The following is a 23,021-nucleotide window of genomic DNA, read 5'->3' on the forward strand; positions in this document are numbered from 1 at the left end:
TCTGATCTTTAATGTGCATAATTAGAAATTCTGAAGGATTGTTTCTCCTGATCTCTTTATATTCAGTATATTCAGACCAGCCTTTACATGCATGAGTTAACTGCTGTGTTTGTTTTTTTTATTCTGTTTGTGCAGCATCAAGTCAACCTTTCAGTTACGGACATTTGACCCCGAAGGAGCAATCTTCTACGGTGACACCAAAAACGGGGAGGACTGGTTTGTTTTGTCCCTGAAAGACGGCGTCCCTCTGATGCAGATCAAAAGAGAAGAAATGGTGATCAGCGTGGCCGGCGGGCCCAAGATCAACGATGGGAAATGGCACACAGTGAGTTCCCAGTGCAGCTCAACGCCTCTCAGATTTTTAAAATGTTCTCAATTGTAGAAAAAAACCCCACCTTAAATAGCTTTTTTTTTTCTTTACTAATCATACAGTATACTGGACATGTGGTATTGTTTCTTGTTTTCTTGGTGTCACCAAGCTGGAGGTGAGCAACCAGGGGATGTTTGTAATTCTGGAGGTGGATGGCGTGAACGGGCTGGTTGTGGCCATGCGAACCCCACAGATGGAGGAGGTCATGTCAGGTGAACTTCGACTGGCCCTCGGTGGGATCCTGATCAACAAGGAGAAGATGATAGTTCAGGTAATAAATGAATTTTGGGATGCTTTTTTTTTTTTTCTTCTTCTACCTTTCCCAGAGTAACTTTTCTTCTCTTTTCACAAGTTCACTGGAAATAATCTGGATCCTTGAACATTTCTGCACCAACCATAGGTTCTCCTCTGCTCTGTGTTCTTTGCTGTAGTTCGAGCCGCAGATGGACGGCTGCATGCGGGACGGCAGCTGGCTGAACCTCAGCGTCCCGTGGAAGACAGAGGCAGAGGAGCTCTGGCCCTGCGATCAAAACATACAGCCTGGCAGCTACTTCCCTGGCACAGGATTTGCCATTTTCAACACCTCAGGTGGGATCATTGCATGAAGTTATACAAGATATGGAAAGCCTCAAAGCTCCTGCATGTAATAACGTGCTTCCCAGCTGGCCTGAATGACGCATTTTCGCATGGCAAGGCGTCGTGGGTAGAAATATGAAAGGCTAAAAGGTTATTTCAATACAGAATGTATTAATCATGCGACTTTTTAATGTCTTTTTGCAGTTTTTCCAATTGAGGGAGATGATGGAGTGAAGATTGAGTTGTGGGGTGATTTCACTCAGATGAATGGGGTCATTATGAGCATCAAGGCTGCAGGGCACGAGTTCATGTTCACTTTAGAAGCCAATAATAACACACAGGTACGCACGTATATCAGTCATTAGCCACAGTTGATTTGCAAATAATTCCCAGCGTCTGTTTACAGTGCCTACATTTGACTCATGGAAACACACACAAAACATTTGTGCAAACACACAGACTGGAGACCGCCGTGGATTCACCAAGAGTTATATTCTGTCTCTGTTTGGATTTTGCAGGACGTCACTCTCACTTTTGGGGAAGAGAAGATCACCATGAAAAACTCTTTCCGGAGACTGCTGATAACCTTTATGAAAGATTTACTGAAAGTGCGTCTGGATAAAGATGAATCAAAAGCCACCACGTTATCCGTGAGTTCGGCGAGCCACTCTGGTTCTTTGCCAGCTTGGACGGAGGGTCGTCTCGCCATCGGGGGTCTTTTGGGTGAGATTACGCAGCGATGAAGAACAATGTGTTTCAAAACTGTCTGTGTGGCCTTAAATCATTCCAGAGCAGCTGCAGTTTATATATATATATATATATATATATATATATATTTTATATTTTAAGGTCTCGTATTATTGTTCAGAAAGAGAAGACAAGATTTACAGTTTAAAAAAAAACCCAAAACAAACAAAATATGTTTTGATACGAAATATACCTTTGAACTGAAAATCCATCGGTGAGTTGGCGTTTCCTTTCAGGTGAAGGTGATGACGGCGTTGGCTCCCGCTTCTTGACAGGCTGCCTGGAGAAGATCCGGGTCGAAGGAAGAGATTTGGATCTGGATTTAGCCGTCAAACACGTGTCAGTCTCCTCTCACAGCTGCCCCGCATAGACCACGAGAGCACACACACAGTATGTGGACTAAAGATGTGCAGTAGATGCATTTACTCCGTTGCCTGTAGGTCCAAATTATATAAAAACGCAATGTATATAAAGTGATAGGTTGCCTACAAAACGATAGAGGCAAGAACATCTTCCTCTGCAGAGCAGATAACCCCTTTAGTTTTTTTTTTTATTAGGCTACTCATTCTGTAGTTAGACGTGTACCAATTGACCTCTAAAAATGTAAATAATTTACAATTAAATATTCATATTTTTTTTTAAATGGATGTCCCTTCTACTCACCCAATTCGAACACAGTAGACCGATTCATTTGAGAAACGTGAGTGGTTTTGTCACCTTGGTAACAGCATATTTCTGAATAAAGTATGATTCTCCTTAAAGTGGCTGCTGATGAATATGAATTTTGCTGCTGCATTGAAGGCAAAATTGAAGGCCAACGGTGCTTTGAGGAAATTAAGACCTTGTGATTAAACACCTAGTGACAGTCACTGGTTCGGGACGTGGTATGTGCGCCCCCTAGTGGATTAGTGAAGAACACGTTGAATTCATCCTGTATGATGTCATTGAATCAATGAAACAGCACCAGACACATGTAAAATCAAAAATATTGCTTGTCATCTTTAAAAAAAAGAAAAGAAAAGAAAAGAAATAAGAGCAAAATTTTTATCAAATTGATTTAGATTGAATAAATACTAAATATATTACATTGTTTATTGCATTTTTTTTATATATATATATTTGTGAGTGATGCTTTTAGATATTATTCATGATATCATGTCAATTTAAAATGTATTGGGCAGAGAAACGTGCTACTTCTTTTTTTTTTTTTTCATAAACGACAGATTATTGAAAACAAGTATAAACATGAAAAGATAAATATAATGTAAAAAGAAATGTAAAAAAAAAAAAGAAAAGAAAGGTAATAAGTCAAGAAAGAACAGGGCTGGGTGAAGCCATGCAGGTTGTTTAAAATAAAATAATAATAATAATAATAATAAAAATAATAAATGAAATAGGAAACAAAACAAGACTGAAATAAAGCTAAAATTAAATAAGATTGGACTGAAAACAATCCTATAAGCAGGAGCCACGTTGAAATGTGATGCCATATTTACAGCATTATGGGAACACTCCTGTATTGATTGCAGACAGAAATGTGCCGGAAGTAGTACGTTACTGTCGCAAAGCCCGACTGTCGCGCACACTGGCCGCCCACTGAAGATGGCGGCGGAGCTGCATCCGCGGAGCGGAAAGCTGATCGGCCTGTCCAACTCGAACCGAACCGCCCGGCGCAACCAGCCCGTCCAGGAGTTCAACCACGGCCTGGTGCTCAGCAAGGAGCCGCTGCGGGACCGGGATGTCTTCACCGTCCGTATCGACAAGAAGGTAAACAACAAGCGGGCCCGTCGCTCGGCTGCTCGCCGCTCGCTTGCAGCCGAGCGGGTGCGAGGGGCGGCGGGAAGGAGCCGCCGGGACGAGCCGGGGGTCCGTGTGTCGGTGCCGCTGCCCCGGGGCGGTTTACGCGACCTGACAGCCGCCGTGACTGTTCAGACGTCCGGTTTCGGACATATCGAGACACGCAGCGGGACCCAGCAGGACTCGATAAACGGCTTCAACCCCCTCTCCTCCTCCTCCTCCTCCTCCTCCTCCTCCCCCCCCCGGCGGGCGGAGACGTTAAACGGAACCTCCGAGCGCACGGCGAACCCGCCCGGGTACCGACGGTTAGCCGTGCTATTGAGCCCGCTAGACTTGTCTGGACGGGTGCCGGTTTTTTATTTATTTATTTATTTTTGTTTTTTTTAATGGTTCTTCGGGGGCTCGGTTCGGCTGTTAAACGTTGAGTTCTGGTTGTGAAGGAGCCGGTGACCGGGAGCCGGTGACCGGGAGCCCGTCCGCCCGTTGCGTCCTGACGGGTAATTGTACCGCAGTGGTCACGGCAGGCTGACTCGGAGGTGGAGGAAGTACTCCCGATTATATTTACTTTACAAAAAGTACAAATTACAGCAAATCTAACAATACAAGTAAAAAATAAATAAAAAGTCCTGCATGGATTTTATTTATGTTTAATTAAAAGTATTAAAGAAACAGCCTTTTGACTGAACTATTATATCTATAAATATCTATAAATATATCATAATTAAGATAATTAATAGTGAATCATCAGTGTGTAAAGCAGGTGGAGCTGGTTTGATCTGCTTTATAAACAGATTTTATATCCAAGGTACAGCAATGTTGGGATTATTTATAATATTATTGAAATTAAACCGTGTGAGAAGTTTAAAAGGGGGAAAAAAAACAACAACAACAACAAACGTATGTGGGAGAGCTGTTAACTCACTTACACATATTATTAATATTTATCATAGTTTGCGTGAACTTTATTCCCTTTTAATCATTTTGAGTTCAAACAAGAGTATTTTCAGATTTTAGCTGCTTGAGTGTAATAATGCACTTCACGCATATTACTCATTCATTCCCGGTGTTTGTACAAAAACAAAACGCACCAGTCCTGCCTCGTTGTTGTTGTTGTTGTTTTTTAAACCATCGGTTTCTTTTCCATAAAATATGTTGATTTAGTCGCTTGATGTAGAATTATTAACATTAGGAGTCCATTATTATTATTATTATTTAATATTAAGTGTCATGAAAAAGAGAACTCAATTCCATTATGTGGATAAATCACAAATAATGCGGTGTTTTTTGGACCAGATATATGTATATAATCACTTTGCTGTAACTATTGCTCAACCCTACTTGCGCGCGTGACTTCAACGTGGCCGCGCGCCGCCGGGTCGCGCGGTCCGGTGGAACCGCGTCTGTTCATATCGCGTCCAGGTTCCTGTGTTTACGTTCTGGCTCTTATCAGCGGAGGAAAGCTTGCCTCGGCCGTTGTTAATGACCTCCGCAGCCTCGCCACCCAACTGGGGCTCATCGACAGCACGGCGGCTCTCCAGCGCCAACTGGGCCGCACGCGGGCCAATTTTTTTTTTTTTTTTTTTTAAATGACGAGCGTGTCGGGCCAAAGACGCAGAGAGAGGTTATTCAGGAAGACGGGAAATCTAAACGTCGGCCTGAATAGCAGCCGCTCGTACGTAAATGATTACGCATCCGTTATGGGAGCTGGCGATCCTCGGCCTCATAAACAGCCTCGTGCTCCGTCGTGACGCGTCTGAAAATCAATACTTTTCCATCGCAGAGTGCCCGCTGGCATCTACAGAGGAGGCTGGGAAACGAATCAGGGGGATTTCTTTGCACGTAAAGTTTGCTGCGATTTTGGGAACGGTTGGTTTTGTGTGGGAAGCTGCAGAAATGAAGAGATCCAGTTCAACCGTCCGAAGCTGTAGGATCTCGTCATATATCCTGCATGTTGTTTCAAACTGGAGATGAGTGGAAACAATCAGCTGATTTGATGCTGATGTTTTTATTTGTTTTGTTGTTGTTGTTGTTGTTTTTTTATCTCACCTGCTAGGTGACTGAATATCTTTAGGTATTGAACTGTTTGTTGGAAAACGTCTGCGTGTGCTGCAACAAAATGATGATAAACACACTTTCTGACACAATTCGTAATGATTCCTTGAATGTGGTTATAAAATACTTGGTAAAGATATGTAAAAAAAAAAGAAACTTTGAACAACCTGTGAATCAAAAAAACAACAAAAAACAGTTTTGCACGGACTAGTTTTCATGGAAATTCGACTTTTTGTTTTGTTTTACACAATGAAAGTCAGATAATTTGACATCTGAACCCCGAATGAGTCTCAGGATTTGCTTTTAAAATTTTGCAAAGTGCAATAAATGTTTCATTGCTTTAAAAGCTGCCCGGTGATCCTCGTCGGCCTGTTTTGTGCAGTTGTATCCTGCAGTTATTGGTCTCGGGAGTGGAGCGAGCGAGAGGCTGAGAGGCAGAGAGGCAGAGAGGCAGAGAGGCAGAGAGGCAGACACCCACAGCCTGCTGTTACGTAAGGAGACGGAGATGTCTGTCTCGTCCACACGGCGACCCGGTCAGACCGAGCTACTACTAAATCTGTTAACCCAGATACCCGGGGCTGCCGTAGCACACTGCCTCACATAGCACCTGTCTTGAGAGCTGAGCAGCAGGAGAGGAAGCACACAATACTTTAGAAATAGTATTGATCTCGGAAGAAAGGTTGTTTTTTTTGTTGTTGTTGTTGTTGTTGTTTCTCCTTGGCACGCCGCAGAGTCTCATCCCAGGAGCTCGTTAAAGCTTCAATGTTACGGTCAAGGTCACTTGCGTCCGGATGGATTTCTGCCAACTTCAACCGGAGTCCTGTGGCGTAGCAGAGGAAACTAGAAAAGGGGAGAACAGTTGAAGGCTGAGGATGAAACTCGGCGTTGGCTTTTAGCTCCTAAGGAAAAACACTGCGTAGTTTTTCTTCTTCTTTTTTTTTATTTATTTTTTTTATATGGTGGACGTTTTTCTCCTCGAGCAGCAGGTGGAGCCCGGAGATCGCTCCCTCGGTGGGATGACACGGGTTCACGGCTCCGTGTCGACGAGCATCTGCCGAAGCCGAGACTGTGAATCCGCACCGACTGCAGTCTCTCCTCCACATCACGGGACCCGCACAAAAAAATGAGGAAAAAACCCTCCTCCCGTCCCCCCAGAATTCACCCCTGGAGATCAATACAGTATCACGTTATCGTCGTCTTCTGGGGGAGTTTTGTGTTACTGGGAAGGAACGGATATGTCGGGCTGCTTGTTAGGTGATACGAGTCCAATGTCATGCAAAGACAACGACAAGTGAACGCTGTCTTGATTTTTTTTTTTTTTTTGTGTGTGTTTAGCTTCAGGTATGAATATTGAGGCGAAGCTTGTGTGTTTGCAGACTTGTATGCTTTGTGTGGACAGATTTAATCATCACAGCTGGACCACAGAGGCGTCTGTGTTTTCATAAGGTTGAACCTCATGTTATTAATTCAGTCTCAAAACAGTGGAAAGAAGCTTGTTGAAGCTACAAGCATCATCCAGCAAAACGCCCTGAATCTATTCAAGCGGCGCAAAAATCTGCAGATTTTTAGGTGTCAAATACTATTTAAAAAAAAAAAGTCGATGACCAACATATCTACTGTACATTGAATAAGAAAATGCAGCAATATGGCTCTAAAATAATGTCACGATATTTTACAATACTTTTTCAGTGACGATATTATTAACAATATGACAAAATACAAAAAAATAAGTTCTAGTTTCAAATAAAATATATATTTTAAATATATAAATCATTATATATCCATCTTTTTAACATATATTTTTAGATCCTACTAAAAATCATACCAATATTGCTATGAACGATATATTTGGCACCCCATTGATGCTGGTGTTTATATTGGGGGACTCTTACCTCGCCTTTAATCACTAGCGTTTAAAAAAACAACAACAAAAAAAAAAACATTTTTATCAAATAAAACTTTTATTTGCCGAGCTTCAATAAAAACGAGGAGTGTCACTACGTCTCGTAACGTGATCTTCTCAGCTCTGCAGTCCCACAAATTGTGTTTGGACAGCCTTTTGTATGTATTTTTTTAATAGAGTAGATAAAAAATATCTGCGCTCTGGATTAAAGCTGTAAAAACCTTGATTAGACTGAAGGAGGGAACATTTCAACCTCGCTGGTCTTCATCAGGAAAACAACCAACCTGAAAAATAACAAGTGGTGTCGAGGCGACGTCATGGCATTGATTACATTCTTCTGATGTCGCGGTCCGCTGACACCTGCTGTGCCCCCCGTCCCCCCCCGCCCCCCCGCCCCACTCCCCCACCATGTTGCAGGTGTTTTAAACAGTCTGTAGTTTAATCGGTCGACTGTGATGTCAGCAGGATGTAATAGTCTTAGTCTTACCTTACGCCCGGTCTAAATATAGAACAGGATGTGTACACAACTGCCTCTCTGCATCATTATGTCTCGAACCTGCCAGTTTGGAAGTTGGATTCGGGTATTACAAGACTTTTTGTGGGACCGGTGCTTTTTTTTTTCTTTTTTTTTTTTCTCTCCACCTTTCGGGAGGTTTTTTTTTCTCCGTCCTGATTCTTGCACGTTGCCCGACGAGCTGTCTGCCGCCGCAGCGGCCGAGTTGCCCACGACGGATTTTTCCTACAAATTTCCTGCATTTTGGTGTGTGTTCACGCTGTCCTGCTTCTTTTTTTTTTTTTTTTTTCAAAGCAGCGCTCCCTGAGCTACGTTCTCCACTGACAGGATGACTAAAAATAACATGATGGATCATACAACAAGACACCCTTTGTTTTCCATAGATATCTACCTGCAGTTTTTAGCACAGCGCTTCACTCTTTTATAGCAGTAACTCTCACATCGCAGCTTTGCAGCCTCCATGCTGAGTCTTTTTACGCTCTGAGGAACAGCTGGCGACAGCTGTTTTCGTACTACTTTCTCCGTATGGATATTTCGCGGTTGTTTTGTTCGCCGGTGTCTCTACATTTTATATCACCTTTTAATAGAATTCATTTGGTATCGCTAAAAGCTGCTTTAAGATGTTTCTGAGTGTTCTTGAGTGTTTTGGCGTGTGCAGGGAGCGACTTCAGGCTCTGGTAACTTGTGAAGAAGACTATGATGTGCCATTGTTTTTTTGTTTTTGTTGACATTGCCGTTAAATAATACATAACTTGGTGAAATCATGAACCTCTCCGATCTCCCCTTCAGGTGAACTCGTGGAGCGGCTCCATTGAAATAGGCGTGACGGCACTGGACCCCGCCGCGCTGGACTTCCCCAGCAGCGCCACGGGCCTCAAGGGCGGCTCCTGGATCGTGTCGGGCTGCTCGGTGCTACGGGACGGCCGCTCCGTCCTGGAGGAGTACGGCCGCGACCTCGACCAGCTCGCCGAGGGCGACCGCGTGGGCATTCAGCGCAGCTCCCGCGGCGAGCTCCACCTGTGGGTGAACGGGCAGGACTGCGGCGCGGCCGCCAGCGGCCTGCCGACCAGACTGTGGGCGGTGGTGGATCTGTACGGCAAGTGCACTCAAGTGACGGTGGTGAGTTGCGAGCCGCCGCCGCCCTCCTCGGAGAGAGAGAGAGAGACAATAGAGCGGGAGGAGGAGGACGAGGAGGATGACGAGGAGGAGGAGGAGGAGGTGGTCGTGTGCGGGGTTCGGGAGGACGCGGGGATCGCGGCACTTATGAATGCGGCAGCACTGAATGGAATGATGAACGGAGACGAAGGTAGGAAGCCTGTTTATCGGCGTGGCTCTCGGGCGCCTCCGTCTGTCGGGTTGTTTTCATCGCCTGTTTCCCTTTTTCGCTTCCTTCTGCCAGTGCCTGAGCTCAGCTGCAGTCACAGCCGACCGGACAAGTTCCCCAACAACCTGGAGCCCGACACTGGTGAGAAAATCCTCCTCCGATCGGACTCTTTGCGGCCCGACCGCCGCTGACCGCCGCTCTCTTCCTGTGTCTCTCCAGTTCTGACGGAGCACCAGCTCTTCGACGTCTTCAACAACGCAATAGTATCCTTTTACCGCTCCGAAGACGACGGCGGAGGGGAAGACGGTGGAGGAGGAACAGGAGGAGGCAGCAGCGACGGAGGGGGAGGAGGAAACACGGGGACGGAGTCCTCTTCCAGGAACGACAGAGGGAGCAACAGCAGCGGAGGAGGTGCGGTGAACAGTGACAGTGGAACGGGGACGACGGGAGGAGGCGGAGCCGGAGGAGATGCCGGCAACACTAATAACACCCCCGCTGGTAATGGAGGGGCGGCGCCGGGGGCGCCGACGGGCGGGATGACCACCAACGACGCACTGCTGTTCCACGAGAAGTGCGGCACGCTGATCAAACTGAGCAACAACAACAAGACGGCGGAGCGGAGGAGGCCGCTGGACGAGTTCAACAACGGCGTGGTGATGACCAACCGGCCGCTCCGGCACAACGAGATGTTCGAGGTGTTTACGATCGCGCGGCTCGTTGTTACCGACCGAACCGGCGTCCCCGTTGGTGGTTGATTAAACCTCCCAAACACACGAGAGCACGCTGAATCTCAGGCCTGAACAGAAAAGCACAGTTATTTTTTTGTTTGGGCTGGAATAAAAGTCAGGATAAATACTCAGATCTGTTTCCTCCGTTTCATCAGATTCGCATCGATAAGCTGGTGGACAAGTGGTCCGGCTCAATAGAGATCGGCGTGACCACGCACAACCCCAACAACCTGGACTATCCCGCAACCATGACAAATCTGCGTTCAGGTAACACACACACAAACCTCACGGAGAATCTGCAGTAAACGTAACAGAAAGTGCTCATCGGGAATTTATTTGGACTTTATTTATTTTTCTTTCAAGGTACAATCATGATGAGCGGCTGCGGGATTTTAACCAACGGGAAAGGAACCCGCAGGGAATACTGTGAATTCAGCCTGGATGAACTTCAGGTTCGTGGCGATACACAAAACACGCACAGCACACCTCACTCGGACTCGCACGGTGCCGATAAATCTGTCCTTACATTCTCCGTCGTCTCCTCTCGTCCGCCGTCCAGGAGGGAGATCACATCGGGTTGATGCGCAAAGCCAGCGGGGCGCTTCATTTCTACATCAATGGCATCGATCAAGGTGAGACCCCGCATGAAGGGGGAAAGGGAGCCCGGGGCTGCACCGTGAGTGGATTACAGCTGTTACCTGTATGAATGAGTGATTGAGAAACACGCAGCCAATCGGCTCGGAGGAAATCTGCACCATCGTGGAAAAACACTGAAACCAGTGAAACATTAACATATCAGTCGGTGTCGTAGATATTTAGTGACATTTTTAGTATTTTGTTTTCCTGTTTGATCCCATGATGCTCTACGTTGTGAACTATCTGCTGACTAATCACAAAATAGCTGCAATGGATGAATCAATTATTCATAACGCCACAAATAGAGACTGTCAGCAGTGTCACAGCGGATCTGAAGATGAACTACCTTCATACTTAAAAGCAGAAGAACCGTCGGACTCTCCGGCAGGTCGACTTCCGCCTCTTAACGGCTTCGTGTGTTTTCCAGGTGTTGCGGCAGCTCAGACGCCCGCCGTCGTCTACGGCGTGGTCGACCTCTACGGCATGGCCGTCAAGGTCACCATCGTGCACAACCACAACCACAGCGACCGCCTCAGACGCAACAACGCCATCATGCGGGCTCTGTCGCCCGACGTGGGCCGACCGCGGCCGGCTCTGTCGCTGACCCCGGACGCCGAGGGGCCGGACCGACTGCTCTTTCACCACAACTGTGGCCAGAAGGCCGCCATCATCAGCGACGGCAGGACGGCGCTGCGGCCGCAGTGAGTCCAACGCATGTCCACTTTTAGTGTGTGAGACGTAACGAGACAAATAAGTTGACGCATCCAGAGGGTTTTAGTGTTTTTTTGGTCTTAAAAAAGGTTTGGATACAGAGAAACTCGGCTTGTTGCTGTGATGTGTTCTAGGTTTGGTCTAAATAAAAAAAAAAAAAAGTATGATGCGTAATGTGGAGAAATACTCTACTTCCAGTATTTTAAACACAAAATCGGGTAAATTAAATCTGCGGTGGGGAACGTTTGTCTCCCCCTGCTGCCAGTGAGAGTAATTACAAAAACACTGGTGACGTCAGCGGCTCTGCAGTAGTCTCCTCTGTCACTGCTTTTGCGGCTCGCTTCATTTTGAGAATTTGATCTCTCGAGCTCAGGAACATTTCGCAAACTCCAGACGAGCCGAACGACTGCATTCTTTTATCGCCACGCGAGCTAGCAACGTGCTAAACCAGAAGTTAGCTGGTAGAAGTCTCAGGTGCCCACTGAGCACGCCCGGTGTGCACTCATGCGGTCGCCACAGGAATGTCTCACCAGACACCGGATTTAAAAAGAGAGATTTTACACGATGCCGATGGACTTCATCTTCGTGGTGTGAGCCGCTTCCAGAACTGCTGAACGTTTAACAGACATTCATTTGCGCGTGAAAGTTCCCCACTCCGGCTTTTAACGACGCTGCGTTCACAGTGCGACCGATGACTTCAACCACGGCGTGGTCCTGAGCAGCCGGCCGCTGCGCTCCAACGAGGTGTTCCAGGTCCGCATCGACAAGATGGTGGACAAGTGGGCCGGTTCTATTGAAATTGGCGTCACGACGCACAACCCCGCCTACCTGCAGCTGCCCTCCACCATGACAAACCTGCGCTCAGGTAAAATCAAAGAAAACGCCTCCGTAAGTTGGAACGATTTGCTCCACGATGAAGGTCGTGCGATGTGTTGCAGGGACGTGGATGATGACGGGGAACGGAGTGATGCACAACGGAACCACAATACTGGATGAGTACGGACACAACCTGGACCGACTCAAAGTAAGTCCTGTTGGGTTGTTTTTTAGCACTCCGTCATGTCACCCGTCGCTCTTTCTCCCGTAATAATGTCTCGTCCCTCTCCTCCCCCTCTTCCTCCTCCTCCTCCTCCTCCTCCTCTTCCTCCAGGCGGGCGACACCGTCGGTGTCGTGCGGAAAGAAGACGGCAGCCTCCACTTCTTTGTGAACGGTGTGGCTCAAGGCCCGGCGGCCTGGAACGTCCCCCCCAGCGTGTACGCCGTGGTGGACCTCTACGGTCAGGCGGCTCAGGCCACCATCATGGACGACATGGGTGAGAGAGGGAGGAAGACCAGCGGGGCAACGATGAAGATGATAATGGCACCGAGTAGTTACACCCCTCCCCCGCCCCCTTTTTGTGTTTGTTCCCGTCTCAGTGGACCTCCCCCCTCTTCCGGAGGACAGCTCCGAGGGCCCCACCGCCATGTCCCCCGGGAGCCCCTGCTCGGTAGCAGGGGCCGCCACTGACCTGCGTTTCCACCAGCTGCACGGCACCAACGCCGTCATCACCAACGGGGGGCGCACCGCCCTGCGCCAGAACTGCCGCAGCGAGTTCAACGACGCTATCGTCATCTCCAACAGGTGAAACGAGGGATCCTGAAGTCGCGTTTGCTGACCGTGAAAACACGATGAACTGCCACATGAAGTTGGTTACACACTGATATATTTTCCTGCGTCGATGTCAGGAGTGTAAAAAGAGGAAGCCCCGTTTATTTTGTTTATTTTTTTTACAATGTTATTCAGATTCACAGCAGGTTTTTCGTCGACTGTGCAGTTTTAGTTCCGGGTTAGCTGTAAAATGTGACTCGCAGTTTATTTAATGCTCATTTGTGGGACAGACCGACAACAACCCGGGAAGCATTTCAAGGTTTTGGTCTTTACAAACTGTGTCTTCAAATATTTTTGAGCCGTCAAATGAGCATTTCTGATACATACGAGTTATGTTTTTGCCGAAGCTAACTCCCATTATTCTCATCAGTTACGTGGTTAAAAAGGTACAAACAGGTCATTTTTGGTGCCACGTGGTGTTTACAGGTGAATAAATACTTGCGTGTTGCAGGTGCCTTCGGGATGGAGAGCTGTTTGAAATCATCATTCAGAAGATGGTGGACCGCTGGTCAGGTTCAATAGAAGCAGGTCAGATGTGACGTCTGTGTGGTATCACAGCGGTCTGGTCTTACGACCTCACGTTGATCTCCAAAGCAGCAGTTCAGACTCTGATTTCAAATATACTTCATGTGTCACCATCACTGGTTCCACCTCTTTTCTTTTGTTCTCCTTCCTGTGTGTGCAGGAGTGACGGCCATCAGACCAGAGGAGCTGGAGTTTCCAAACACGATGACCGACATTGACTACGACACCTGGATGCTCAGGTACTGATGCTCTGCTTCTTTTTTTTTTTTTTTTTTAAGGCCGTTGAACATGTGTAGGTGTTGTTTCGACGGACTTGGTGTTTCAATGATGCTCCCAACCGTTTTCACTTGGAGACACGAAACAATTTACATTAATGCGAACATTTACAGATTCGATTTTTTTTGTTTGTATTTATTTCTCGTCCACAGTGGAACGGCCATCATGCAGGACGGCAACACGATGCGCAACAACTACGGTTGCGATCTGGACTCCCTGACGACGGCCTCGCGGATCGGCATGATGCGCTCAGCCAGCGGAGATCTCCACTATTACATCAACGGCGTGGACCAAGGCGTCGCCTGCTCCGGTCTGCCACCGGGTAAAGAACGGCAGACAGAAGTTAGAGGGCCGGGCCGCAGCCACACACTGATGAAATGCCCGAAATGTGTCTGATATGTTTGTGTGTGTGTGTGTGTGTGTGTGTGTGTGTGTGTGTGTGTGTGTGTGTGTGTGTGTCCGTCCGTTTCTCTCAGAAGTGTTCGCTGTGATCGACCTGTACGGTCAGTGTGTTCAGGTGTCCATCACCAGCTCCTCAGGCCCGCTGGACAACAGCCTCTGTACCAGCAACATCACTGAGAAGAGCTTCCCCATCCACTCCCCAGGTACACCTCAGGGTCGTCACACAGGTCAGCACAGCCTGCTGCAGCACGGGGGATCACGTCGTGCAAATCCTTCACGAAAATGATCCTGAGCAGTCGTGTAAATTGGTTCATGAGTTTATTTCTAAATAAGAGCAGAGAAGTAAAGGCCTCATCTGGACGCCTTTGTCTCGTTCCGTCTTGTGTTTTTAGTAGCAGGCGTCGCCCATCGGCTCCACGGCAAACACGGCAAGAACGTGGTGCTGCTCGGCGAGGGCTGCCAGGCCGTCCGAGTCGGAGGTTACGCTCACGGCATCGTGTTCAGTGCGAAGGAACTCAAAGCGGATGAGCTGTTCGAGGTACGCCGGGAGTCCCGGTTCCGGTTTACCGGAGAAACGCTCTGAAAAGTGGACAAAAATAACGTGCAGATATCGGCATATTTTAGGGTTAAAAATTCTCCGGTAAAAAAAAAAAAAAAAAAAAAAAAAAAAAAATCCATTTCTGTTTTCCCTGTCAGGCAGGACTTGTTTCTTTCTCTTCCCTGATCCTCTCTCTCTCTCTCTCTCTCTCTCTCTCTCTCTCTCTCTCTCTCTCTCTCTCCCTCCCCCTCTCTCGCCCTCGTCTCTGCAGGTGAGGATTGATGAGGTGGATGAGCAGTGGTGCGGTTCGCTGCATATCGGCCTGACCACGCTGGCACCCCCGGAGCTGCCGTCCTGCCCGCTGTCAGGCCTCTCCCCCTCCCTCCCGCAGCTCCGCACCAAGGTCACCTGGCTGCTCTGCGGCTCGGAGGTCCGTCGCAACGGCGCGCTGCAGCGCCAGAACTACGGCTGCTCGCTGGACCGGCTGACGGTGAGCTGCACTCCCCCTCCTCCGCGAGCGGGGGAAAACAACTTCACTGCAGTTCTACCGGTTGGATTTACGATCGACTCCAAATGTTATGGAGCGCTTAAAGCGGTCAGGTCCGGTTTACGGATCAACCTTCAGGCGTTAAGATTTAAACCTTGACTTGAGTTATTGATTAACGCGATTCCTCGCTGCTGAAGTAGATCATTCGCATTTTCATTGATGACTCGAAAACATGAAATTTACGAGACGTGCAGGAAAACTGCTATTAAATCAACACTGATGGACTCTTATTATAAACCAGCGTTACTCTGGATTCACATGTTCAATTCTTTTGCAATTATTTATTGAAAAGGAATCTTTTTGAAGCTGAAAACACATTCGAAGCATCCAGTCGCCAGCCGGTTACCGTACCGCTACCTGTCAGACAACTGAGCAGCTGCCTCAGCACATTTGGCCTCTCTGCTCCCTGAACGTTGACCCGAAGCAGCAGACGTTAAGACTGAGTGTGTGTTTCCAGGTCGGGAACCGCGTGGGCGTGAAGAGGTGCAACGACGACACCATGCACATCTTCATCGACGGAGAGGACATGGGACCTGCTGCTACAGCGGTGGCCAAGGTATGGACTCCTTTTTATTTTTATTTTTTTTACACGCTCGCACAATAAGAAGCTTTGCAGACCCGTGATGTCATCCAGCACCTCCTTCTCGCTCCTCGCAGAATGTTTACGCGGTTCTGGACCTGTACGGGCAGATAACGGCGGTGTCCATCGTCAGCTCCTCGCTGATGGAGGACATGGAGAGCGTGAAGGCGCCCTCGCTCTCCTCTGACAGCTGCAGCGAAGGAGAGGAGGACAGCACCCCCGTCAGGGAGGTACGGAGAGAACCTCGCTAGGCGTTTTATCTCGGTGACGTCCGTCTGCCGGCGACGTATTCAAAAGTGACCCGACACCTTAAGAACCTCGGTTTTTCATTTCCCTCGTCGATGTCGCCTCCAGGTCGAGAGCGAGCCGTGCGCGCTGGAGCCCACCGTCGTGGCGTTCCTGGAAAACCACGGCAAAAACATCCAACTGTCCAACCAGAATCTGACGGCGGCCCGAGTGTCGAGCTACAACCAGGGCCTGCTGGTCACCGCCCAGCCGCTGGCTCGGCAGCAGCTGTTCCAGGTCTGGTTTCCCGTCTCGGCCTCAACCGCCTTCATTTTTAATAACCGTGTTATGTAGAGAGCGTGCGACCGGTCCAGCTCGTCACCGGCCTCTTTCCGGCCCTCCAGTTTCAGATCGACCGTCTGAACCCGTCGTGGACGTCGTCGCTGTCGTTAGGGGTGATAGGCCACTCCCCCGACCGGCTCAACTTCCCGTCCACGGCGTGCTGTCTGAAACGCTCCGCCTGGCTGCTGCAGCGAGACTCCGTCTTCCACAACTCCCTAAAGGTACACGCACCAACGTGTCTGTCATGTTTGTGTCCATTTTCTTTTTCACGCTCTCACCCTCCCTTCTTTTACGACCGTCTCCGAACACTTCCTCCTCAGATATGCGAGAACTACGGTCCTAATCTAGATACGTGTCCGGAGGGGACGGTGTTGGGTCTGCTGGTGGACGCCAACAGTTGTCTCCACCTCTACGTCAACGGCATGGACCAGGGTGTGGCGGCGCAGGACATCCCCTCACCCTGCTACCTGTTCATCGACCTCTACGGCCAGTGTGAACAGGTCGGCACACAAACGCCACCACTCGGTGCATCTTCTTCCATCCTGGTATCGGAATCGAGAGTCAAGAATAGGGCGGTGTTTTCATTTAAAATATATACAAATACTTTTAACGTTTAAGCATAGACTGTCTATTAAAGTAGACGTAGCTTCCAGGTCTGAAAAGTGAAGCCAATGTGAAAGTGCCGTAAACTGCAATACCACCAAGGACCACCAGGGGCAGGAGCGAAAAGGCTCCGGCTCCATAGACTCCCTATTCAACTTCTGGCATGAAATGCAAAGTCAATACAGTTTTTCCAAAAGTCATTATGGTGTCATGAGCTAAAGTCTGGTCTTTCCTGTTAGTTTTCTGGCGGTTCATCTGAAAATATTCCCATCATTAAATAGAAAATAAGCCTTAAAAAGACGCATTTTTTTTAGGTCGTGTCTGTTTGATTGACAGGCCCTGGGTGCAGTCAGGTTTTAGCTGCAGGTGGGCGGGGCCTTATATCCTCAGCTCGACATCTCGCTGAGCAAAAGTTTTTAATATGACAAAGAAAACAAAATCTTGACTCTAAGAATAATTTCATTAAGACGTCAAACGAATGTCGTCCAAAACGTCCAGAGGTTGAGATGCTCGTCTCACTTCAGAACGGAGCTGTTGTATCACTATGAAAACATGAAGTCATATTCCTCTAACGTATGTTGTGTCGTGATGGCAGGTTACTATAGTAACAAACAACGTGCCAGCTGTTGGTGGAGAGAGTGGTGAGACCCGCTGTCAGGGAGACATGGAGAAAGCCGACATGGTTGACGGTAAGAGTCTGTTGTGGGTTTTTTTTTTGTTTTGTTTCGTCATTTAAACTTTATTGAAGTCCTCGAAGTCCTGAGGTTTTTATTTGTATTTTTTTTATAATTGCAGGAATCAAAGAGAGTGTGTGCTGGACGCCCCCTCCAGAGGTCAACCCCAACAAGACCTGCGAGTACCAGGCGCTGTGCTCGCGCTTCAAGGACCTGCTCACGCTACCAGGTGGGGCCTCATTTCTCCCGCCTCCACATTTGACTCTTTCTCAACCACAAACTCTCCCTCGGCTCTAAAATCACATCGTGTCCACTCGCTGTTCGTTTAAGATGGTTACTTCAACGAAGATGCAAAGTACAACCTGTGCTACTGCGAGTCCTGCCACAAGCTCCGGGGCGACGAGGCGTATTACAAGAGAGGAGAGCCGCCCCGGGACTACGCGCTGCCCTTCGGATGGTGCCGCTTCGCCCTCAGGTGAGAGGACGGGCCTCTCGGCCGGACGCGTGACGGAGCGGTGAGGTGTTGAAACTCCACCCGTGTATTCAGAACGGCAACTTTTTCAAATATTCACAACCTTCGTGACTTTCCGGGAACAATTGGGTTTAACGTTTCTGAAACTGAAACACTGCCGCAACACTTCTGACGCTTCGATTGCCGAAAAAGAAACGCAATTAACGTTTCAGTTGATTGACAGTTGGCGAACGTCCGACCTCGGACGGTTAATTCGGCACACGGAGTGAAAACTCTTCGGCTCCTTTGGGGCGCTAACTTCGTTTGAAGCCGGTCAGCTTCGTGCAGCGTGCTTCACGGCGGGACGTCAATCACAAGTCTTTATTTGGGGGTTTTGAGAATCTAGAAACCAAATGCACTTTCTGACAATTGGAAAACCCGGATTGCCGATTTTGAGCATTTCCAAATGTCATAAAACAAGACGACCAAAGTCTTCCTTTTGTAATCTGTCATCTGTTCAGCCTTCTCTTTGCTGCGTGTGTGTCAACGACAGTTTATGTTATTCATCCAGGATCAAGCCCCACTGTGAGGTTTCTAATGCACTGAAGAAGTGGCACATTGCGTACCACGGCACCAGTGTAGGAGCCCTGCGACGCACGCTGGACCACAGTCAGCTGCTGCCCGGTACCAGAACCACTCTTTGTTTTTATATAGAAACACGCTACACGTAATGAAGACGGTTTTCTTTTCTTCTTCACGGAGCACTCTCTCACGTACGAGCTAATTCTTTTACTGACGTAATCGCTGCAGGGACGTCGTCCATCTTCTCCGTGTCTCCGGTGAAGGCCGAGGGGCCGAACGGCTACAGCGAGCCGGAGGAGAACAGCGCCCCCGGCAGGGAGGTTCCCAGAGTGCGCCTCTCCCCCACCATGCGCTACTCTGGCTTGGAGATCTTCGCTCCCAAAGTGCAGTAAGTCCACCGCCCGGATTTAGTCAGCGAGGGGGCGGGGCTTATTTCCTGACTGTCCTTCTTCTCCTCCTCCTCCTCCTCCTCCTCCTCCTCCTCCTCGTGCAGATTTCGGGACCCCCGTTCTCACCGCTGCCACCAGGCTCAGGTCGGATTCCAGGTGTGCGTGCGCCCCGGCTCCTATAAGGTCGGACCTCAGACCCTCGGCCACAGCGAGCCGCTGGATCCTCGCTTCAGCAACTCTGAGATCGAGTGGATCACCAAGGAAGAGGGCGGCACGCTGCTCTACGGGCTGCTCGTCCGAGTGGAGTGAACGGCGGGCGGCGCGGCAGGCGCTCCTCGTCCTTTTAGTAAACTGACAACCAAATCCAAGCCCTGCCTTGAGCGAGAGACTCCTCTGGAATCCAGCTGTTCCCGCTGCGGATTGTGGACAATTCAGCATTTTGGATTTTGTTTTTGTTGGTTTTCTGTTGTTTGGACTCTTTTAATTGCCGGCGGCGACGGCGGTTTCAAAGAACAGACACTGCCTGCACTTTATGTTTCGGACACTCGTGGGCAATTTTTAAGCTAACGTCTCATCGACACTACACGTTTGTTCATCGGCTGAATTTTTTGTATTTAATTTTTTGCCACGTTTTTTTTTTTTCCTTTCTTCCCATCAACTTATTTTCCTCCCTCGAAACTAGCGTCTTCTTTTTTTTTTTTTTTTTTTAATTTTTCTTTTCCGCACTTATTTGAACTCGTACCACCTCTGCTCTGGTCAGTGTTTCATTTTGGGAGGAGATATTTAACAAACTGTCACCTGAAAAAGACTGAAAACGTGGGTCAAGAAAATTAAAAAAAATGAAAAAGGAGTGACAATGTTTTCACAGAAATATATATATATATGTATATATTTATATATATATATATATATAAAGACTTGAATCTGAGGATGAACCCAAGAGTGTCATGTGACAGTGCCGTCTATACGGGGGGAGCTTTTAAAACTGGAGGGAAAAAAGATGTTTACACGTGTACCGCTGTATGTTGCTGTCCTCTTCCCGTCTCCACATTTTATTTTTGTTAATTTTTATTTGATTTGATTTGTTTTTTTCTAAAACAGTCCTGTTTGCTTTCCTCGCCCAGCATCACTTCTGACTCCTCTCGTCAAATAGAAAACGTTTAAACTGTGGAGAAAACTGGAGCGTCTGAAAAAGATCTTACTGCACCTTTTTTTTTTTTTTTTTTTTTTTGGGGGGGGGGGATTTAAAATAGTGCCAGATGATAACAAATGTTTTCCAGCCGTACGCCTAGAAAATGTGTAGCTAAATATTTTTTTTTGTTTTTAATATTGTGTGTTCAGACATAATGGGTGGGGGATATACCCGCCGTTTCTGGCTTTGTCCTGAGATTCAAAGAAATTTGGGGCTCGTTTGCATTTTTTTTTTGTTGCTGTTGTTGTTTTTTAAGCTCGGCGTTAGATGAGATTTTACCACGCCAAAAAAAAAAAACAGGAAGCGACAGCTCGCCTCGTCCGATCCTCTCCCAGACGGTTCGTACAGAAACATTAATCGAACTCAAAACACAAAGGTGACACCGATACCTTATTTGAACTGTTTTAAAAAAAAAAAAAAACGTATTTAACTTTTTACAACAACAAACCAAAAAAAAAAAAAAAATTACAACCGGCGCCTCCGCAGCTCAAAAGAAGCATCCCGTTTCTATGGCGACCATCTGCAAGTCGGCTACCCAAAGCGCAGACGTCGGAGTCGGAGGAACAGTCGTCGGGTCGCTCATCGAGACTCGCGAGTCCCCGTGGCGGTCCACGTACCGCAGTTTGGGAATCGCCGGGCAAGAAAACGCACCAATCGGCACCTCCGAAAACTCGAAAAAAAAAAAAATTAACACGTCGTTTCGTGTTTGTAGAAACCGGAGAGGAGCAAACGCGGGTCAGCGGTTACTCGGCAACAAGCGGGATCTCTGCTGGTTGCCCGGCAACTGTGGTGAAATGTCGATTTGTCCTTTTTTTTTTTTTTTTTTTAACACTTTTCTTTTGTTTTAAAAGGTTTGAACGCACGATGTAAAATATAATAATCGGTGATGTTCAGAGGAGGCGGCAGGCGGGTTTTGTTACCTTTTTTATTTTTTTTTTTAATTATTATTATTATTATTTTTTTAAAAGGAGTCGAGGTCAACTGTCGCTTCGTGTTTCCGAACAGCGTTAACGGTCGAATCTCTTAAAGCGACGGCGCACGCTCCCCGAGACGGCCCAACATTTCTGTTTCTTTCTTTTTTGAAGACGAACTGAAGCCAACGAGGTGTAAAGTGGTTCTCCACAATCGTCTCGCTTTCCGTCATCGTTTACACTTGATCCGGTCCCCCAACCCCCCTCCATCCTCCACCCCACCTCCACCTCCGCCCTCATCCACGGCTCCGTCATGTCTCGACGCTGTTTACCCGGCCGGACCTCCGCAGCAACGAGCTGTTCGGGAGTCGCAGCAGGAAAGAGTTGAGTCGTTTGCGTCCCCCACGACCTCCGCTGGTGTTTACATGTGAACGTTGTTCATGAGCGCGCTGCTCTTCTTCTGCTCCGGCAGACATAATTGATTTACACTCGTTTATACGACGGGTTTTTATCGGATCCAGGATATCCACTTCGATTGATTGTACGTGAGCAGCCCTTCAATCCTGTTGCCAATTTGCTAAACCTGCTTGAGAACATATATTCCTCCCTCCTCCTCCATCCTCCTCCTCCATCCTCCTCCTCCCTCCTCCTCCTTTGACGAGTCAAACTCACGGATTATAAATAAAGAAGCTCAGTCACCTTCTACGAGCAGCTGTGATCTAACTGACAAGGAGATTTACCGGGTCGGGCAGAGAAAAAAAAACTTCCAATCGAAAATGTGAAAAAAAAAAATAATAATAATATTAAATGGGTTATTTACAGCCCAGTGCTGCTTTGTACAATTTAATTTGTATTTTTTTGTTTTTTGTTTTCTGTATGTCGCATTGTACAGGCTGTTACATAACAAATCATATCTTCCTGATTTATAAAAAAATAAACTGATCAGACAGTACGCACAGAAGGGACGGTTGACGTGTTATTTCTTCGGGAAATAATGGGAAAAAAAAATGCAACGAATAAAAGACCAAACCTGCTGTTCTTTTTTTTAATTTTTTTTTATTTAGAGTAGGAAAAAAAAGGTGGAGTTTTTCAAAACTTCTTGCAGAAGTGGCGGCTGCTTCGGGGCGGCGGGGGGGGGGGGAGGGGAGGGGAGGCAGGTCTGTCCTGCCATTGAACAACAATGGAGTGATTTAAAAATGCAGAAATGTCCCACAAACATAATGACGCCATAACTGGAGTCTAAACGCGTCCCTGACAGTCATCTGCTCTGTGGTCCTGGTGGCTTGCATAGTCGACTTGGATTATTTATTCACGTGTCGTCATTTCTGCTCCAGCTTTGACTTTTGAGGTGGACCCTGAGGGTTTGTTGTTTTTCTTTCTGCTGACCTCTCTGGTCCCGAGCTTTCCTCGGCCCTCTCGCCTCATTTAAAGGAAATAGATTCGGCTTTTTGGATGAGAAGATCTAAAGTGGAAAAGATACACCTACCAACACCTTTAAATCTCAAATAATCGATATCTCATTAACGATTGATGAACTGGAAAGGAGAAAAACATTTCTTCTACAAAAAAAACAACTATATTTTGCTTATTCTCAAGTCTCTCCGATGATTTATTTTATTTTTGGATGAAAGGCTTTCTGGCTTTGAAAAGTTTTAAAGCAAATTAAACAGCTTCATTTATTATAAGACGTTAATGTGACTCAGGAGAATAAACAACAAATGATTCGTTTTAAGGGGAAACAAATAAAAACGTTTTTTAGGAACAGCAGTTTTACATGG

At 47.4% G+C, this 23,021-nt stretch overlaps 2 protein-coding genes across 7 annotated transcripts in view; both read left to right on the forward strand.

Moving 5' to 3' along the window:
- Window positions 1–2,454, forward strand: part of shbg (sex hormone-binding globulin) — a 3,561-nt gene extending 1,107 nt beyond the window's left edge. Inside the window, exons 3-8 of the mRNA XM_069722911.1 lie at window positions 136–325; window positions 480–641; window positions 802–958; window positions 1,151–1,287; window positions 1,465–1,669; window positions 1,930–2,454. Of these exons, the coding sequence (XP_069579012.1) occupies window positions 136–325; window positions 480–641; window positions 802–958; window positions 1,151–1,287; window positions 1,465–1,669; window positions 1,930–2,063 (985 nt within the window). The 3' untranslated portion in view covers window positions 2,064–2,454. The remainder of the gene's footprint in view (window positions 1–135; window positions 326–479; window positions 642–801; window positions 959–1,150; window positions 1,288–1,464; window positions 1,670–1,929) is intronic.
- A 702-nt stretch (window positions 2,455–3,156) lies between these two features.
- Window positions 3,157–20,741, forward strand: neurl4 (neuralized E3 ubiquitin protein ligase 4). Of its 6 annotated transcripts, none has more exons than XM_069722877.1 (29): window positions 3,240–3,460; window positions 8,749–9,265; window positions 9,359–9,424; window positions 9,503–9,978; window positions 10,167–10,278; window positions 10,375–10,463; window positions 10,571–10,643; window positions 11,075–11,348; window positions 12,042–12,223; window positions 12,297–12,382; window positions 12,509–12,671; window positions 12,775–12,979; window positions 13,458–13,534; window positions 13,692–13,770; window positions 13,960–14,129; window positions 14,284–14,436; window positions 14,602–14,747; window positions 15,019–15,237; window positions 15,752–15,850; window positions 15,952–16,104; window positions 16,229–16,396; window positions 16,504–16,662; window positions 16,762–16,941; window positions 17,640–17,733; window positions 17,840–17,947; window positions 18,049–18,193; window positions 18,741–18,853; window positions 18,980–19,139; window positions 19,245–20,741. In XM_069722877.1, the coding sequence occupies exons 1-29, from the start codon at window positions 3,296–3,298 to the stop codon at window positions 19,447–19,449; spliced, it is 4,836 nt and encodes a 1,611-aa protein (XP_069578978.1). In that variant the 5' UTR covers window positions 3,240–3,295; the 3' UTR covers window positions 19,450–20,741. The 6 variants fall into 6 exon arrangements, with proteins under 6 accessions (XP_069578983.1, XP_069578978.1, XP_069578980.1 ...); XM_069722879.1 differs by having other exon boundaries at window positions 14,605–14,747; XM_069722880.1 differs by having other exon boundaries at window positions 14,284–14,412.
- The last annotated feature ends 2,280 nt before the right edge of the window (window positions 20,742–23,021 follow it).

This window comes from Brachyistius frenatus, unplaced genomic scaffold (genome assembly GCF_029030835.1).
Source record: "Brachyistius frenatus isolate BFR_SWC_R1_liver_20210118 unplaced genomic scaffold, ASM2903083v1 Contig_308, whole genome shotgun sequence".
Classification (NCBI taxonomy): Eukaryota; Metazoa; Chordata; class Actinopteri; family Embiotocidae; genus Brachyistius; species Brachyistius frenatus.

Excerpts from the sequence above, each read along its gene's own strand:
- neurl4 (XM_069722882.1), top strand. The coding sequence starts at position 3,296 with ATGGCGGCGGAGCTGCATCCGCGGAGCGGAAAGCTGATCGGCCTGTCC. Across the intron at positions 11,349-12,041 it reads AGGACGGCGCTGCGGCCGCA|TGCGACCGATGACTTCAACC; the intron begins GTGAGTCCAACG and ends CTGCGTTCACAG. Across the intron at positions 18,854-18,979 it reads CCACAGTCAGCTGCTGCCCG|GGACGTCGTCCATCTTCTCC; the intron begins GTACCAGAACCA and ends TAATCGCTGCAG.